This window comes from Pteropus vampyrus, unplaced genomic scaffold (assembly GCF_000151845.1).
Source record: "Pteropus vampyrus isolate Shadow unplaced genomic scaffold, Pvam_2.0 Scaffold126, whole genome shotgun sequence".
Classification (NCBI taxonomy): Eukaryota; Metazoa; Chordata; class Mammalia; order Chiroptera; family Pteropodidae; genus Pteropus; species Pteropus vampyrus.
Window position 1 is genome coordinate 3,554,335 of NW_011888907.1, and position 19,162 is coordinate 3,573,496.

Here is a 19,162-nt window from a genome sequence, read left to right on the forward strand (position 1 = left end):
GGAAGCTGGGGCACTGTGTGGGCCTTAGAGATGCTCCAGAGAGGGATCTGGAGCTGGGGCATTTATATCAACTCTCCTTTGGTCTGTGGTGCAGGGCTACTCCCAGAAGAGCCCTGTGGGCCAGCAGCATGACCTCCCAGGCAGAGCAGCAAACTGCTCTCTGGCAGATGGAACATGCTTTCTGACCGTGGTATCCTCAATGCCATATTTTGTCTAACCCCTACCTCCCAAAAGTATTCAGTGGCTTCTCAAATTTTACTATAACCAGTGAGGCCATGTGACCTCAAATAAGGTCTCTCTGCCTCATTAAAAATCAAGGCTTGCCTTCTGAATTAGATTTTTGTGCACCCATGGACCATCATTTATTTACTCCTCCATGGGACATTGAGCTGGCATATTGGTCACTCATGTCCCCAGTTCCAGACATGTGCTCACATTCACCTCTGCCTTTCAGTCCTTCACAGCCAACATACATGGTGATTGTTACTATCTTTGTTTTAAGAGAAAGAAGCCAGTTGAGGCACAGAGAAGTTAGGTACTGGCCCCAGGTCACGCAGAGATGAAGTGGCCAAGCAGACTTTAGTCATCGTTTGCTGAATAAATACATGGAGGTCTGCAGTTGCCCACATCTGTCCAAGTTCCAGATTTGCCCCGAGTCAGCTTCTCTGCCCCAGCCCAGCCCTTGGTCATAATACCTGTCTCCTGTCCCGACCTGCTGGCTCCAGAGCCCCTCAGATACCTGAAAATTCTCAGGCCCCCTGAACAGCCTCTGCTGCTGGGTCAGGCTGCCCCTCACCCTCCCCTAGACTGCTCCCCGCCTCGTCCCCCGATTCCCTACCTCCCAGGCATAGGGTGTGGGGGTTTCAAAGGCTGTGAGGAGAGAATGAAGACAGCAGGAAGCCAGCAAGGTGGCTGAGTCAGAGGGTCCAGGGGCTCCTGGAGGCAGGGCCCAGGCTGAGGCCTCAACCTACACAGGGTGGGCACAGGGCAGTCAGAGGGTATTGGGAGAATGCGAGTTGAGAGGGCCGCACGTCAGTGGCCCTGGACTGGGTTGCCCCCTGGAAACTCCCTGTGTCTCTCCGTCTTTGGGCATCTCTGAGGGGTTCTGTGGGTCTCTGAGGGTCTCTGGAGCTTTCTGTGCTAACAGGCTGGCCCTGCCTGGGACTCGGGTCCAGGACCTGCTCAGCATGTGTCAGGAGGGCAAGAGAAGGAATATGAAGATGTGCCCTCCAGAAGCTTCTGGCTCCCCTCAGCCAGGTTGGTGGCTAGCGGAGCCCAGAGCTTTCCCCCTTCCGTAGGACTGGGCATGGCCAGCTGGGGCTGCAGCAGGATACCCAGACCCCAGGTCTCCCAGACCTCAGGCCCATCAAACCCCCCAACATGCCCTAGATCCCTGGATACCCCCAGATGCCAAGATTTCCAGACCCCCAAGTCCCAGGACCTCCCAAAATCCAGAACCCTAGATTTACCAGATCCCAAGGCCCAGATCCCTCAGACCGACCTCCAGAACCCACTATCCCAGGACTCAGGCCTGCATCTCTCCCTCCCCGTTCCCCTGCAGCCCAAGTGTTTGGTGCTTCTTCATTTCCTCATTTCCTCCTATTCTAAGAGGCCTCTGTGCTGGACCTGCCGATCCTCCCAGGGCATAGGGTGTGGGGAATGGCCATCTGCACTCAGGCCCACAGCCAGCTCGCACCCCTCCATCCCTCTTGTCTTGAAAGCTTGAGTGTCTTCTGTGTTCTTCCTGTTGATTTCAGTGTTTTAATTGAATGTGTTGACTACGATATATATTCACATGAAATGATAGGATCCTAAAATAAAAAATATTAAAATATACATGGTAAGGTTTTCTCTCCCATCCACCTGCCAATAAGAGGTTACTACAAGTATTTTTGTGTGTGTTTCATTCTAAGTTTCTTTAGGCAAATGAAATCTAAAAGATGATGATGATAATGATTTGCCCTTTTCAGTTAACATTTTCTCTTGGAGACATATGCTCTCACCCAGGCCAACTTCCATCTCAGGGGCTTTGCACAGGCTGTTCCATACATTGGATACCCTTCCCCCACCTCCTGACTCAATAAACTTCGTTATCTTTCTTAATAAGTGCTCCCTTGACCTTCTCATTAAAAAGTTACCTCCCTGCCTGCTTGATTTTCACCTTTATTTTTCTCTACATCACTCCCCACCACCTATTATCTATTTTTCTGATAGATCCTGCCTGCTGCCTGATTCCCTGACAGCTACAAGAACCCCACAGGAACAGAGATTTTGTCTGTTTTGTTCATGGCTGTATCCACAGCTCCTAGCCCAGTGCCTGGCAGGCACAAAGTAGGAGCTTAATAAACATTTGTGGAGGAAATGACTGTATCTTTCCTTATTTATTCATAGAGATCTATAATTTCATTTTCATGGCTATGGCACTCTCCAGGATGGATAAACTGTTATTTTATTTTATTTATTATTATTATTTATGCCTACAGCACGTGGTCTTCCTAGGTGGTCTCCCATCCAAGTACTAACCAGGCCCAAACCTGCTTAGCTTCCAAAATCAGATATTGGGCTTGTTCAGGGTAGCATGGCCATAGGCCATGGACCATGACTCCACTGCGGCTCGAACCCAGGACTTTATATGTGTGTAAAGCGGACATGCTAACCGCTATACTGTGGAACCACGTCTGGATGAACTGTTATTGATCTAACCAATTCCTTAGGTTGTTTTCAACTTTTTTTATATAACAAACTGCTGCAATGAATCATCTCATAGCAGTATTATCTTTTTGCCTTCTCTCTTTTTTTATTGCACAAAATACACTTAACATAATTACCATTTTGGCCATTTTAAAGTGAACAATTTAGTGCATTCACAAAGTTGTACAACCATCACCTCTATCTAGTTCCAGACATTCCATCACCCCGAAAGGAAACCCCATCCCCATTAGTCACTCCCCATTCCCCCTCCCCCAGCAACTGGCAACCACTAATCTGCTTTCTGTCTCTATGGATTTGCCTGTTCTTGACATTCGTATAAATGGGATCATACAACATGTGGTCTTTTGTGTTTGGCTTATCTCACTCAGTATGTTTCCCAGGTTCACCCATGGTGTATTGTGTGTCTGTGCTTCATTCCTTTTTATGGCTGAGTAATAATCCACTGTGTGGATGGACCACATTTTGTATATCCTTCATTGGTTCACATTTCTGTCATTTTGCAAACATGCAGATACTTGAGGGAGTGCCAGGGTGGAATTGCTGGGTCAGCAGGCACACATGTTCATGATTCCCATAGCCTGTGCCAGGATGACTTGCATGGGGGCTGGTGCCATGGATACTTTCCCAGCAATGTGTGGGGTTGCCTATTTCCCTACAACCCAGCCAGCACAGGGTGTTATCACACTTTTGAATTTTTGCCAATCCGGTAGGTGAAAACAAATAGTATCTCAGAGTTGTTGTGATTTGCATTTTCTTATTAGGAGTTCGTATCTTTGGGTGTGTTGAAGAACAATTTGCAGCCCTTTCTGCAAAGTCTTGGTTCAAAACCTTTGACATTCCTCTGAGTTTGGAGATAGAAAGGAGTGGAGTCTGAGGAAAGTGAGTTGAGCTAGAATGGAATTGAACCCAGTCTGCCTGATGCCTGGACTCCAATGAGGCCAAGACCCTCTTCCAGCCCACCCCTGCCCATTCCCTCCTCAATCCCACTTTTGTCATTATCACTCAGGTCTGACTGGGGCCTGCCTCTCCCTCTGGGAATATGGTCTCGTCCCCAGGTTCCCCACCTCCAGACCCCAGGCTCACTCTAGATGAATCTCTTGACACAGTGCTCCTCCCCTGCTCACACGTCTGCCTTGGGTTCCCACGGTCCTGGGAATAAAGCCCCAGTCCTTAGCCTGCCTTTGAGGACCATGCAGCACCCCCCACCCCATGTCACCTGTTCCTCCTCTTAGCGTCTCCACTCCATCCACTCTACTCCTGATCCCAGCGCCCATGCTTTCCGAAGCTGCAGGGTCTTTGCTCCTGTTGTGCCTTCTGCCTGGAATCTGCAGTGCATTCATTTCTGCATGCCATAGTGACTCATCCTCCAAGCCCCAGACTCAATGTCCCGTCCTCCAGGGAACTCCCCTTCCCTATCCCCCGGCATGGATGCATCATTGAGAGAGATCTCTGAGTCTGTGGGGAAGGTCAAGAGCTTGAAGAGTGAAAGATGGGTTTTAGGAATCCATAGCAAACTTCTAATCATGTGTTGAAGCCCTAATTTTAATGTCTCTTCCCCAGGAAGCCTTCCAGGACCCTGTCCTTTCCTCTAGCCCTGCCCTGACTCCATGGGAAGGGGGGTGTCCACCTCCAGCTCTGTCCTCCCGCAAGACTTGTGTTCCTTAAGAACCTGGCCGGGGCTGAGGCCCAGCATGGGTGATGTTTGTTGAATGAATAAATGAATGCATGGGTTGGGAGTCAACTGAACTTAGACCAGGAAGTGAGCTGATGAGGTAGCAGTCAGTCAGGGTGTTAATGGAGGTCAACTGGGTTCCAGCAAAAGGGAAGCGGGTCGCCCTTCCCCCTGAGAATCCTGGGCCTGGAGGCCTTGCAGGGGGGTGGGTCTTCTCTGTGTCTTCTTCATTTTGCCCTCTGTACTCCACCCGACACCAGTTCCTCTTCCCCTGCATCTCTGGGTGCAGACTCTGAGGAGCACCAGGGACCACAGGGGATCTGAAAAGGTGCTGGTCACTGTGGTCCTGCATCCAGGTGAACCATCGCACAGCCCCTCCAGACGGAAGCCTTCCAGCACTACCCAGGTAAAGGGGTCTCTGTGGGACCTCAAAGGCGGGACAGAGGTTAGAACTAGGGTCTATGGAGGGGTGGCAAATCAGAGCTGGGGTGGCCCCTTTCAACGGCTCCCACCCCACCCACCATAGCCCAGGACTTCCAGATGCTTGCAATTTGGGGGTCGGGCCCTTTGAGGGAAAATCATTCATTTGTCTATGGTCCTGTCTTTGCCAATGAGACTGCCTGAAATGCTGGGGTACTGGGCCAAGCCCAAGGGGCTCATCTGGGAGAAGGAGGAGGGGCTGCTGGGGCCTGATATCCTCCTCAACCTTCAAGCCCTGCAGTCACGAGTGTTATGTATCCATTCCCCAGAGGGGAGACTGAGCTTGAGGCCAGAGCCATGCAACGAGGGGCCGACAAGTGAGGGGCTGCCTATTACCAGAAGTGGCCTGAGTTGTTCTGACCTATTTTTAAAAAAGCAATAATAAACCCAGATGGTGAGGGTGGGATGACCACAGGTTGAGGTCAGGGCTTGGAATGTGGTGTCTCTGCCTAGGTTGCTTGAATGGGGGGCGCCCTAGCGTGGGCGCTGTTGCTGCTGCTGCTGCTGCTGCAGGATCCAGGTAGCCAGGGATTGTCCTGCAACGTGTCCTCGGGGGACGTGGATTGGACCACGGTGTTTACAGCCACATGCTTGAACTTCAGTGGTCAAGCCTTGAGCCTGCCCAGGAACATGTCTCTGCAGGCTAGCAGCGTGCTTCTCCTGGACTTGTCTGGGAATGGCCTCCGAGAGCTCCCGTGGTCCTTCTTCACCCTCCTGGGGAAGCTGCAGATCCTGGATGTGACAAACAATCCCCTGAACCTTGTGGACACAGTACTGGCAGAACGCTGCGATCTTGATCTGAAGGCTGACTGCCACTGCGTCTTAGCTTCCTGGCATAAGGTCCGGCAGGACAACTGCTCTGGCCAACTGCCTCTGCAGTGCCTGGACGCAGGCACCGGCGCCTGGCACAACCTCTCCACCTTCCTGGAAGTTGGCTGTTCCCCCGGCCTAGCCTTGACAACCATTGGGGCACTGGCGGCCAGTGGAAGCCTGCTTTTTGGGCTTGCCATTGCTGGCCCATTGTTGGCCTGGAGACTGCGGGCACGATGTGCACCCAGTTGCCGGGGCCTGGGCAAAACGTGGGCTGCTCAGGATGATCCCAGCTCAAGCCAACAGCTGAGGTACAGTAGCCCTAAGCAACCATCAGCTACCCTACCCAGACCTCCCACGCCTGACTATGAGAACGTGTTTACGGGCCAACCACCTGCCAGCCACCAGTGGGCCAAACACAGGTGAGTGACCCACACACATTTGCCTGAAAGACTCTGGAGCCAGATGGGCAGGGTTCAAATCTCAGCTCTGCCCCTTGAAGGCTGTGCGATCTTGAGCAAGTAGTTTCCCCTCTCCGGGCCTCAGTTTCCTCACCTGTAAAATGGGAGTAATAGCAGTTTCCACCTTATGGAGTTGGGGTAAGAATGAAGTGAGTACCTGTAGATGGAATAAGCTCTCACTTCATGACCTACAAACCCAGTTTCTGGCCACCAAGAACAGGGAGGGAAGAGGCAAGTGCTCCAGGCAGAGTCGGGGCTTTGTGGTAGCGGTCAGTAGCTTGGGTGCAGATCTCGTGTGACTCAGAGCTGTCTCTGAACTTCCATTTCCGTCTATGTGTAATGAGAACAGCCCTCTCTCCATCTCCTTTAGACACATGGGAGATGCTAAGAAAGCCATCTGTGTCCCCCTTCCCTCACAAAGCCCCAATGACACCTCTAGATCTGGCTGGGATCAGATAGATGGGTTCAACTTTTCCGGGTTGTCTGAGGAGTGGAGGGAATTTCAGGGGGAGGCACCAGCAGAAACAAATGCCAGGAGAGAAAACAGAGTCTGCTGTGAATGAGTTTGGGGATGGCAAGACATCAGAGCTGAGGCTGGAAGAGCTGGGAGGACCTCAGCAGAAAGGAACAGGGTTCTGGTTGTGTTTGGTGGCGGGATCCACTGTGAGAGCCTATTGCTGAGAGCTGAACGAATATACAAAGCAGATGCAAATATAGCTTAAAAGCAGAAGTGGCCTGCGGTAGGGATTTGAAGGAACTAGTCTTGCTAAAGCAGCTTGTGCTCTGATGCTCACCTCTGCCTGCTGTTTCCCAGGGCTCAGGGCCAGTGGCTTCCAAAAACATTTAGGATCGGATGTGTTGTTCCCACCCTACATTTTACAGTTGCAGTAAGGTGAGCTCTGGGAGGAGGGGAAATGACTTGCCCAAGGTCACATGGTGAGTCAGAAGCAGAGGCAGGAAACAAACCCTGACTACCAGTCCTGTCCATTCCCACACAACAAAATGTGTTTGGAGTAATTCATACCAAAGTGTGAATGACTGATAGATACCATTTACTAAAAGTGGCTTTTGAAAATAATTTTTTAATTTTTTAATTACAGTTGACATATAATATTATATTAGTTTTGGGCATACAACATAGTGATTAGACAGTTATATAACTTATAAAGTGATCACCTCAATAAATCTAGTACCCTTCTGACACTATACATAGTTATTACTGTATTATTGACTATATTCCTTATGCTATACTTTACATCCCCATGACTATTTCATAACCACCGATTTTTACAAAATGGCCTTTGTTACAGGAGGACTCAGGGTGGGATTAGAATGTTCCGGAGAAAGGAAAGTTCTTCTCTGGGGGTCTTGCCTACCATAGCTAGACATTCCTAAGAAGCAACATCCTCTCAGACCAGTTCTACGGATACATAAACTGAGGCTCAGACACTTACTTTTATATTGAGGCCACAAAGTCCCCTGCTTGAGGGACGGTGGTGTAACCATTTCCCATCTAAAGGGGTAGACACTGGCTCTAGCCGCTTGTGTCCAGGTGACTGGTGTGACCAGAGCTTCGAACTTTTCAAGAGGAAACTGAAGTCTAGATTTTAATGTAAAAAACGGGCAACCATCTCAACTTTAAGGAAGAAAAAAAACGCTACAATGGCTCAAGGTCTTCAAACTGCAGTGTAACAATGCTGAATTCACAGAATCTTTCCCGACTCACTGCCCCTGACTTCCTTTCCACAGAGAAAGTCACTGGCTGGGAGAACATTGCCCTATGCTTCAATTTCCTCATATGCAAATACTAGTTGTGGACTAGGCCACCCTGAACTTTCTTTGCCTGTCAAAGCTGATGTGCCCACCCTCTGAGTCCTCCTCTCTACCCATCTGTCTGTCCACAGGGCTCACCCTTCGGAGGACAGCGACTTTTACATGAATTACAAGGACCTCCACCAGGTCTCCCAGTCTGTCTATGGCAACCTGGAGCCCCTGCGCCAGGATCTACCAGACGAAGAGGAATACGTGATCCCTGGGCGCTGAGCCTGCAACAGCCTAAACTCCAGCCTGCCCCCTTCCAGGTGACTTGGGGCATTCCAGATCTCCCTTGGCCTCAGTCTCACAGTCTGAGGAGTGGGAACAGGGAAGGACTGTCCTTGCAGCCCCCTCCTCAGCCTCCTGCTCTGTTCTTCAGCTTCTTTGGCTGCTGGCAGAGGAAGAGGAGAGACTCCAACACAGACACAGGAAGTTCAAGGTGTGAAGTCTGTTGTCACCTTCCTGTTGGTGTGCAGACGGTGCTCAATAAAAACTGCAGGGATGACTAGACTGCTGGCCTGAAGGAGAGGGCTGTTTTCAGTGGAGATCTCCTGAACTCTAAAGGCTAGGTCTCTGAGACTCCTAGATTTCTCCTCACCCCAAGTCTCTCCCTTCTGTTCCTCTAAGGCCCCCTTCCCAGGTGCTTGGCATCCAGCCTCAGCCCCCAAGGGAAGCCCATGCCAATCCCCAAGGGATCTTTGTAACTCATGAATCGAGCCTCTCCCCTGCTCACATACCTGCCATGGCTCTCCATTGTCCCTAGATCCTCAGCCTGGTCCTTGAGGCCTTTGTGATCCAGCTTACCCACCTCACTGCCCTCTCCCATCCCTCTGCCCTTCTGGTCTGGGCCTTATCCCCACCAAGCCCACCTCTGTTCTGGAGCCTTTATTTCCCTAATCCATTTGCCTGTGCTATTCCTTTTGCCCAGAATGCCACCCCCTTCCTCTTTTTCTCACTCTTAAACATCCTAATACAGATGCAGCTATATGGCCAGGGTGTCAGGAGGCACAGGTCCAGGTCCTGACTCCACCATTAACTCTCTGGGCCTCAGTTCACCCATCTGTAAAACATGATGTTAGAATTGGTCTCTAAGTCTGTTTTAGCTCTAATATACCGAGATATCTTAACTCGTCCAGAAACAGGAGTACTGAGAGCTGAGGAATGATAGAGACTGAGACCCAGAGAAACAGGGAGCTAGAGAAGCATGGAGACAAAGGGATGTCCCAGGCTGCCCTCGAGGCCCTTTGGTAGCACCATCCAATTGTCAACTCCAACAACGCCCAGTCGACCATTCCCAGAATCCTTCCACGCACCCCTGTAGCAGGTCTCCTGTGGGAACTGAGGCCAGGGAGGGGTGAGCTTTTCTCAAGGTCTCCAGCTCTATTTGAACATCACAGGATCACAAGAATCAGGTCAGACAGCTTTATTTTTATTACCAGAGTTTAAATAAATGCACATCCTATCAGACCAACCCTCCACAACCCTCAGGTCCCCACGCCTGTAACCCCAATAAATTAGTAATAAATATCACTTATAAATACAGTGGTTTGGGCGGGAAGGGGCAGACAGCAGTGATTAGACTAGGATACTTCTGGTCTCACGAGCCCATTCGACAGACGAGGGCTGAGGACACTTACACTGCGCATGTGTCGTTAGTGAGGGCGAAGGGCCTCTCATACGCAGTGGCAGTCCTTGGCCACGAGGTCGTCATACGGCGTGAGCGACACACGGCCCTCGCTATCCCGGTGCATGAGTACCACCGGCTGGTAGCTGGAGGGGACGCAGCACGGCGCACGTACGGCGTCAGGCTTCAGACGGTGCAGGCGCATCAGCATCTGCGCATGCATGTTAGCGGACCGGAACTGGCTTGGGCACGCGCCGCTGCACATGCGCACGTCCAGCTCTTGAGGCGCTATCACCCAGTCCGCCCAGCCCAAGTCCTTGAGCGATACGCGCAAGCTCTGCAGGTGGCAGCAGCGCCCCTCTCCGAGCGGGCAGGCATCTCGAGTGCGCGCATGCGCGCTTCGGCGCTCCCTGCCGGCGCGTGGCAACCAGTGCAACTCTAGCTGGAGGTTTGCAGAACCTGATGCCGCCAGCAACCGGTCAGACCGCGGCATCCGCTGCAGGCGGAGTCGGGGCGCCCGGGAGACTCCGAGGCCAAGCTGACGCTGCAACGGCCGTGTAACGTCCCACGAGCTCGACTCGTGCTTGAGCAGGGCCCGATGTAGGCGGGAGGCTGTAGGGAGCCCCCTAGTCAGGTTGGCCCTGGGGATGTACAGGTGCAGGTAGCCGCCTGGCCCAAGTCTCACTGTGCGAGAGAGAGAAGAAGGCCAGTCACCATGGGCTTACTGTGTGCCGGGCATGGGGGTGCCCATTTATCCCCACAGGTCAGGCTGGATCCCCCCTCAGGGCCTTTACACAAGCCCCTTTCTCTACCAGCCACTTTTTCCTTGAAACCCTCCAGACTGCCTAAAATAGGCACTGCCCTATTTTATTTGGTTGTGTATCATTTCATCTCCCCTATTAGAATTTCAGCAGGGATTTATGTCTGCTTGGTCACCACAGTGCCTGGTACACAGTAGGTGCTTAAAAAACACTTGCGGGAGTGAGTAAATAACTGATATTAGAGAGATTGGGATTCAAACGCTGACTCTGCCTCCTCCTTCTGGCAGTCAAAAACATTTTTACTGAAGGCCTATAAGAGCCTGGCGTTGGGGATACGACAACCAGCCATTGTGTTTTCAGTTCCTTGGGTCTCCGTTTCCTGAGAAATGAAGGGTGGCAGGCTGCCTGGGATTCCCATGCCCCCAGGCTGGTACAGGTGTTGGGGATACTATGGGGACTGGGGTTTGAGTTGCTGCATGAGCACCGCCAGCTTGCTAGGCTCAGAGAGGGCAGGAGGTTTACCTGGAGTCTCACAGCACCATTGGGATTAGGGACGGATAAGAGCACCCCCTCTTGCATGACACTCTCTCCCCAACCCCTCCCAGTTCCTAGCCAGCCCAGAACTCCTTCTGCCCTTTCCACCTCCTGGAGCCACCGTGGAGGGTGAAAAAATACTCCCCTCCCTCTTTCAAGGCACCTGTCATGTACGACTTTAGCAGTGCCTTGTCGCAGGATTGCATCAGATTCAGAACCAGCTTGGGTCGGTTTTGCCTAATGCTACAATGCTAAGTACCGCCTACTGGCCTCCCATCCCCCGCCCTGCCCCTATATCCTTCCTCCTGGATCCCACTCACCCTCAGCCCCACCACCATCACAACTGCATACAAGGACAGGTACCGCGACCCCTGCCCGACCTCATCTCTGGGCTGTCCAGGCTCTGAGAGCCTTCAGGAGAGTTTCTGGCTTCTCTCTGCCTCAGTTTCCCCTTCTGCTATCCAAGGAGGTATCTCACGTTAGCTAAGCTTCGCCTTGCCCCGACACAAGCAAAGACGCTAGCACCTCCATCAGCCTCAAGGGGGCGGGGGGGCCGTTCTTGCCTGGCTTACAAATGGAGAAACTGAGGCTCGGCGGCATGCTCTATGACTCAGAAACGGTGGTTAGATGATAGGAGCTACCTGGGCGGGAGTGGGGGCGGGGTGAGATTTCACTTACGCTTTGGGGTTAGTATCTGGACTCGAGAGGCAGGGATGAGGTCAGGGTCCGAGTCTTCCCAGGTATGGTTTGCTCGAAGTCTGGTCAGCAAATCTTCGTAGCGTTTTCGCAGCTCCGGGAATCTGGAGACATTCGGACTCAAGTGCATGTCTGAGGGTCTTGGGAGGGCCGGGAGGTGTTCCTGGGCCAGAGATAAGGCACCTCCCGACGGAAGCCATGGAAGCCATGAGAGCGTCAGCAGCATCAGCAGCATCGCGGAGCAGCACGATGTCTGGAGCCCTGCTCCTGGTTCTCTGAGCTGAGACTGACGACGGGACGCTGCTGGCCTGGCCTTTATAGTCCCCGGACTTTGTCCGCCCCCGCCCGCCTGGTCCCGCCTGCCTTGGGTGCACAGTAAACAATCCAGGGACCACAACTGGGCAGGGTCTGACGCTGCTTTTCAGGGAGAGGTTCTTGGGGGACAGTGCTCCTAGGGAAGCTGGGCAACACCCACCCACCCAGGAGCACCTCTGAGCCTCGGTATCCTCTTCTGTAAAATGGGGGCATTATCCCAGCTTGGTGGGCTGGTGGGAAGAATGATTTTTCTCAAAAAAGACATTACTATGTGCTAAATTTCATAGGAAGAGCCTAAGAAGTGGCTTTCTTCCCCCATGGAGTGCCGGCTCTCCCCTCTCTAGTTAGGGCCAAAGGCTGAAGATGTTGAAAAACAAAACAGAAGAAGAAGGGCCAGAAAGAGCCAAAAAGTGCAACCTGGGGCAAGATATTTCTCTCCATCACACTTCTGTTTCTTCATCTGGAAAATAAGGACTGAGACTTTGACTGGCGAGAAGGTCACATTAGGTATAAAAGACAGAACCAGGCGTATAGTAGGTGCTTTATAAATCTAAGAAACTCCTACTCATTCTTCAAAACCCTACTCAGAAAGCACCCCTCCAGGAAGCCTTCTCTAACATTACCTTTCCAGGCTCAGCTGGACGCTCCCATCCCCTATCTCTTCCTCTTGCCCAGGTTTGAATCCCAGCACTGACAGTGTCTGTGCTTTGCTGTTTGTCTCAGACTGGGGGTTCCTGGAAAGCTGGTGCAGAGATAAAGCCACTATGGGCCTCAGTCCCATGGCTAGGCCCAGAGAGGAGGTGGCAAGGAATTTGTGGTGCTGCGGGGGGACTGGTGTCAGGTACAGCCACCAGATGGTGGAGGGGCAGGGGGTGCCCCAGAAACACCCTTCCCCCTGGGGCACCCAGACCTTTCTCCACTGCTCAGGACTCCTGGCCCCAGGTTCCAGCCCCTGTGCCTACTTCCAGCTTCCCAGCCAGAGAAGATGGGCAGTTGTTCAAAGCGGAAGGTAGGAGTGTATAAAATGTGACAGGTATGTACAGGCAAGACATAGAAGGATTACTGGGGACCGCACAGCAAGGTTCCCACTGGAAGAATGGGATCTAGCACCCACTGGGTGTGTGGACCCAGCCAAGCCTCGCCCTCACACCCTCACTATCGGAGTCTCAGCCTCAGCTCTATGCAGTGGGATTATCACCAGGTAATGGGAGGGTCCCACCCCCAGTGTACAGGGGGTACTCAGCAGGTGCTCAGTAAATACAGCTGCTCCCCCTACCATCCAGACTGAAGCTGGTCAGGAGGTTAAACCTGGCCTTTCCACTCTAGCAATGAGGTAATGGAGGGACAGATAAGGTGCATAGGGTTGTAGAGACAATCCCTTCATGGAATGCTGCACATGTCCACATGGGCCATGCAAGCCACGTCTGAGTCCTGTCGGAATGCATGGGTTCCCGGCAACACAGAGGTGGGAGGTTCTCGGAAGCCGTCTCCACTCACCTCCCTAGCTCTCCTGGGCATTGTCATGGGACAGTTTCTCATGCCTCCCAGGTAGGAGGCTCCACAGAAAATTAACAGGAAAGTCAACACTTGAAAGTGAAAAATTCAGTGACATTTAGCACATTCACAATATTATATAACCATCTTTTCCAGAATATTTCTATCACCCCAAAAGAAGATCCTGTCCCCATTAGCTATCAGTGCCCATTTCCCAGCCCCTCGCAACCACTAATCTGTCTATGGATTTGCCTGTTCTGGACATTTTATATTAAAAATTCTGTACCCAGTTTTCAATACTGGGGTTTCCTCACACCAATAATTCTCTCGCACCAGCTGGATGTCCTGTAAGTCAACCCAATTTTGACACTATCTACCTGGAGACAGCATCAGACCTCAGAGATCCAGGACTCAGTCCCACAAGACTGTCCTGAGCCCCCTCTTCAGATGCCAGGTTGTCACCAGTGCTTCTGACCTACTAGCTATCAATTGGAGATTACCGTGACCCCCTCCTTGGGTTAGATTAATTTGGTAGAGCAGATCAGAGAACTTCAAAAACCCATTTACTCACTGATTTATTACAAAGGATATTAAAAGATAAGACAACAACCAGATGAAGTGATGCATTGGGCAAGGCGTGGGGAAGGAGCACAGAGCTTCCATGCCCTCTCTGAGCGGACCTCCCTCCCAGCACCTCCACGTATTCACTAACCTGGAAGCTCTTGAAACCCATCCTTTTGGATTTATTATGGATTTATTTATTCATGACATAGGCATGATTGATTAAATGATTGGCCACTGGTGATTGATTCAACCTCCAGTGCCTCTCCTCTCCCCTTCCCAGAAGTCAGGGGGTGAGATTGAAAGCTCTAACCTTCCAAAGATGTGGTTTGCTCCACTGGCCACCAGCTCCCATCCTTAAGTGTTTTCCAAAAGTTGTCTCATTAACATAACAAAAGACACCTTTCTCACTCTCTTCACAGGAAATTCCAAGGGTTTTAGGAACTCAGTGCCAGAAATGGGGTGGAGACCAACTATATATTTCTTATTATAAGTCACAATATCACACATATAAATGGAATCACATACTTTGTGTCCATTTGTGTCTGGCTTCTCTCACTCAGCTTGTTTTCAAGGTTCATTCGCATTGTAGCACGAGTCAATGCTTTAACTCCTTTTTATGGCTGAGTAATGTTCCACTGTATGAATACACTGCATTTTGTTTATCAATGGTCATTTGGGTTGTTTCCACCTTTTTGGTGATCGTGAATAGGGCTGCTATGAACATCCATATACAAAGATTTGAGGACCTGTTTTCATTTTTTGTGGGGATACGCCCAGAGTGGAATTACTGAGTCATACCATCACTCTCCATCGATCTATGTTTAACTTTTTGAGGAGTTGCCAGAATGTTTCCTACAGCCTCTGCCTTTTTATTTTTAAGTTTTGGTTGAGATACGACCTTCATAAGGAAAAAGGATTAACCTTAGGTGTTCAGCTCGATGCTATTTTACAATGTCATCCCTGTGGGACTACTTCCTGGATCAGGTTCCACCCTGGGCCCTTTCCCATCATTCTCCTTGCCCCTGGATACCAGCCATGTCCACCTCTATTATCATGGATAAGTTTGCCTGTTTTCCATTGTGATGTAATGGAACCAGCGGTACATTTTTCTTGTCCAACATCTTTCACTCAACACCATGTCCACGTGTGTTCTTTGTTATCTGCCAGGCAGTTTGTCCTTTTCCTTTTCTGTATAGTATTCCACTGTGCATATCCAGGAGTGAAGCTGCTGACTCACAAGTGGGCATCTGTCACTTTACAATCAGGACCAGTAATTAGTTCATTTTATTCCTGGAACTTCTCAAGGGGACGCAGCACCAGTGAGGGCCTAGGGAATCCCCTGGGAACGGGAAAGGGGGATGTTAGCTCCATGACAGTTTCCACTTCACCAAATTCTGGAATGCTGGCAGCCAGACCCATCTGGCTCCCCTCTGAAACATCTTTAGCTGATGACCTCATCGCCAGTCCTGTGGCCAAGCTGGGAGGTGTGGTGGGGCAGGCTGCAGGCAGCCCGCCAGGGATGAGCTCAGCAGGCCGGAACCTGCGTTACAACTGAAGGCTGACCAGGGTGGAGGTAAACAGAGCATGCAGGCCCCGGGGGGCAGGCTGTGATCTCCACCTGGCTCAGCCCCAAACCTCCCAGAATTTTCTTTCACCACTTGGCCATAGTCACCCTCATCAAATACACACAATACACAAGAGAACACACAAACCCACTCTCACTGTTTGTTTCTTGTGACTTGAGGCAAACATATTCATGGCAGGAGATCTGAAAGAGGCTAAAAGGGAGATCATTTTAAAATCTACTAATCAAGGGACAAGGAGAACTGTGATCCCTTGCCGTTGTTAAAGAAGTAAAATTCAAACAAGTAAATTTAAAGATCTAATTGGCTTTATTTAATGATTCATAAATCAGGCAGTATCCCTTCTAAACATAAACGTGCTCCGAGGAGTTGCACAAAATGGAAGGCATCTATAGGCAGAAATGGGAGGGACGAGAAAGTGAAGAGAGAGGACGATTTGGGCAAGGTCACCTTCCCCTAGTGGAAGACAGGGCGTCTTATCAGACAGGTGGCCTCCCTAGTGCTGACCAGGAAATTTCAGACTTATTGATTTAAAATTCCCCTCCTGGGAGAGGCTGAAACTGCAATTAGGTTAGGTGTTCAGTCCCGTGGGGCTTACTAACAATGACTCTTACTAACAGTGAAACTGCTGTTTCTTTTTAACATCTCCAAAACTCAGTTTCTCAGTATTACCCCTTATAGAGCAGCACTGAATAGATGAAGCTTGATTAGAGCTACTATCTCAATATTTTAGAATAACCATTATTATAGGTGGTTGGGCAATGATGTCTCAACTTCAACCAGAGTTCAGTTCAGATATGCCTGGGCAAGTCTGGAAGGGATGGCCCCTGCTGGCGAATTCTTATTTATTTATTTCTTCAATTACAGCTTTGATGTCCCATGTTCTAATAAGCCTTACCCTCTCTTCCCAGGTTCCCTCAGGCTAAGCGGCCTCCCTGTGACCCCATCCTGACCACAGAGGCCTGGAGTGTCTGTGTCTGGTTCTGTGCTCCTCCAGACCAATGCCTTCTTAAGGACCAAGCCCCAGTGTCACTACAGACATACGTCAGAGATATTACAGGTTCAGTTCCAGACCACCACAAAAGGAGACGAATGAAAACAAAATCACAACATACTACAAGTTATAGATGCCACAAAGGCAGTGCTTGTAGGAAACGGATAGCTATAAATGGCTACATTGAAAATGATCTCAGATCAATAACCTAACTTTGCACTTTGATGAAGGAGAAAAAGAAGAGTAAATTAAAATCAAAGCTAGTAGAAGGAAGGAAATAGTAAAGATTAGAGAAAAGATCAAGAAATACAAAATAGAGAAAATAGAATCATTGGAATCAAATTCCAGCATCCACCTGGCACCTCAGATTATGACCTTTAGGGTCTTTGCAGATGTACTTATTTATGTTAAAATGAAGTCGCACTGGAGTAGGGTGGGCCTTAAATCCAATGACTGATATTCTTATAAGAAGCCCACAGAAAGACAGAGGCAGAGATTGGAGTGATGTAGCCATAAACCAAGGAACACCAAGATTGCTGGAAGCCACCAGAAGCCAGGAGAGAGGCCTGGAATCGATTGTCCCTCACAGCCTCCAGATCTGCTGATACTTTGATTTGAGACTTCCGGTCTCCAGAACTGTGTTTTAAGCCAGGGGTCCCCAACCCGCAGACCATGGACTGGTACAGGTCCGTGGCCTGTTAGGAACCAGGCTGCACAGCAGGAGATGAGTGGTGAGTGAAGCTTCATCTGTATTCGCAGCCACTCTCCAGCGCTAGCATCAGCGCCTCGGCTCCACCTCAGATCATCAGGCATTAGATTCTCATAGGAACACCGGTCCCTGGTGCCAAAAAGATTGGGACTCGATGTTTTAAACCACCCAGTTTGTGGTCATTATTATGGCAGCTCAGGAAACAATGCTATCTGCCCATTTTTCTATCTGGTGCCTTCTCCTTCTGTCTAGTGTATCTGGGAACCTTCACATGTTGAAAGCTAGTCCTTGGTAGTTAAATGCATCACAGATATCTTCTCAGTCCCTGGCTCATCTTTTTAATTTCTTTATTTTTTAGGTGTCCAAAAGTTTGAAATTGTGACTGAGTTTAATCGTACCCAAAACTGTCCAATTATTCATTTTTTCCTTGTCAAGGGTGTGTTTTCATTTGCCAAGCAGTTAAAGCTGGGGTATGGTTCTCCTCCCTGACGCTCCTCTCCAGGCCATGATCTCCCTGCTTTCTGGGCTTGGGACTCTGCCAAACTACCCCTCCTTCAGTGCTCTGTGGGGGAGGGGTGGGGACAGCTGAGTGTGAGTCAGCAGGCCTGGGACTGCTAGGGGGGCGGAAGTGGTCAGCTCAGTTCCTGGGACCAGCTGTGTGGGTTCCTGGTGAGGGGCAGAGGTGGGGCAACTGGGCAGTTGGGCGGGGCAGGAACAGGGTCAGCTGAGCCAGTAGGCTTCGGGTCCCCATGTGCTCACTGCCCGGAAAGTGTCCACTGGGGTGAATCCAACCCAGTGGACTATCCCACCCCCACACACCCCGCTCCAGCCCAGGTTTGCATGAGTACTCCTATAATGGTTCCACTGACCATAGTGTGCATTTGTGAAGCACCTGCTTTGTGTGAGGCCCCGGATGACCATGGACACACAGCTCTGCCAGTTGGATGCAGTGATCAGCTTCATGTCACAAGGAGAAACTGAGGCCCAGAGTGAGGCGGTCCGGTGCACGAGTCACTCTACGCTGAGTCCAAGTCACCCAGAATCCCAAATCCTTCTTCTTGTTTGGCTGGGGTCACCTCTGCCCCTCAGTGTCCTGTCTCCCTGTCCCTGTCTCTCCTCTACTCTCTGCATTTTTGCTTTTCAGTTTCCCATTCTCTGTCTCTGCCTCTCGCCCTGCCTCCATCAGCACCACACTGGGCCTACCCCTCATTCCTTCTAGGGGACTGGGACATGCCCAGGCAGGTCTGAGGCACTCGTTGTAGAAGCCGCTGAATGCCTGGTGGCAAGCTGCCAATGTGGGAAAGAGCCGGTAGGCAAGTTGAAGAGGGTGTGGGGGAAGGGCTCCTTTGGGATTTCAGGCACAGCGCTTTGCCTCTTGACCTCTACCCAGGCCTGTCACACTCAACATGTACCATGACAACCTCAGCATCTTCCCCCAAACCTTGGAGTTTTTTTGTTTTGTTTTGTTTTTGTTTTCCCAAACCTTGGATTATGAGGGATGCATAGGAGTGCTCCAAGCATAAATGGGGGAGGGGGGCTTATAGGCAGAGGAGACAGCCTGGAGTCAGCAGAGACATGGGAACAGGGATTCAAATGCCCAACAGAGGAGTCTGGCTTTCTCCTGTGGGTGAAGGGGAGCCACCAGGAGTGTGGAGAGGCCCAGGCAGGTCCCTGGAATGGGGTGGACTGAAAGGGGGACACTGGCGTCCCAGACCCTCACCTCAGAGTAAGACCGAGAACGTCCAGGCTAGAGCTGAGGGAAACTGTTGGATAGGGCCAAGCACGGCCTCTCCGAGCCTTAATCTAGAATGAACTCTTGACATCTGTTTTGCACCCCTCAGCTGACTGTGCGTCCCCTATGACAACTGGGACCTCTGCACTTTGCTCGCACACTGGAGCCCCCATCACAACTGGATCCCTGATGTGTCCCCAGCCCAG

At 50.8% G+C, this 19,162-nt stretch overlaps 2 protein-coding genes and 1 pseudogene across 3 annotated transcripts; 1 reads left to right on the forward strand and 2 right to left on the reverse strand.

Annotated features, from left to right (window-relative positions):
• Nucleotides 1-2,474: 2,474 nt before the first annotated feature.
• LOC111744081 lies at nt 2,475-2,590 on the reverse strand (annotated as a pseudogene).
• Nucleotides 2,591-4,655: 2,065 nt separating this feature from the next.
• LRRC25 (leucine rich repeat containing 25) lies at nt 4,656-9,041 on the forward strand. Its single transcript, XM_011366794.2, has 3 exons — nt 4,656-4,790; nt 5,318-6,096; nt 8,040-9,041. The coding sequence occupies exons 2-3, from the start codon at nt 5,327-5,329 to the stop codon at nt 8,176-8,178; spliced, it is 909 nt and encodes a 302-aa protein (XP_011365096.1). The 5' UTR covers nt 4,656-4,790; nt 5,318-5,326; the 3' UTR covers nt 8,179-9,041.
• Nucleotides 9,042-9,220: 179 nt separating this feature from the next.
• GDF15 (growth differentiation factor 15) lies at nt 9,221-11,842 on the reverse strand. 2 transcript variants are annotated; one of them, XM_023534545.1, is made up of 3 exons: nt 11,548-11,842; nt 9,588-10,258; nt 9,221-9,330 (listed from the first exon to the last, which is right to left on the reverse strand). In XM_023534545.1, the coding sequence occupies exons 1-2, from the start codon at nt 11,798-11,800 to the stop codon at nt 9,624-9,626; spliced, it is 888 nt and encodes a 295-aa protein (XP_023390313.1). In that variant the 5' UTR covers nt 11,801-11,842; the 3' UTR covers nt 9,221-9,330; nt 9,588-9,623. The 2 variants fall into 2 exon arrangements, with proteins under 2 accessions (XP_023390313.1, XP_011365097.1); XM_011366795.2 differs by lacking the exon at nt 9,221-9,330 and having other exon boundaries at nt 9,346-10,258.
• Between the last annotated feature and the right edge of the window lie 7,320 nt (nt 11,843-19,162).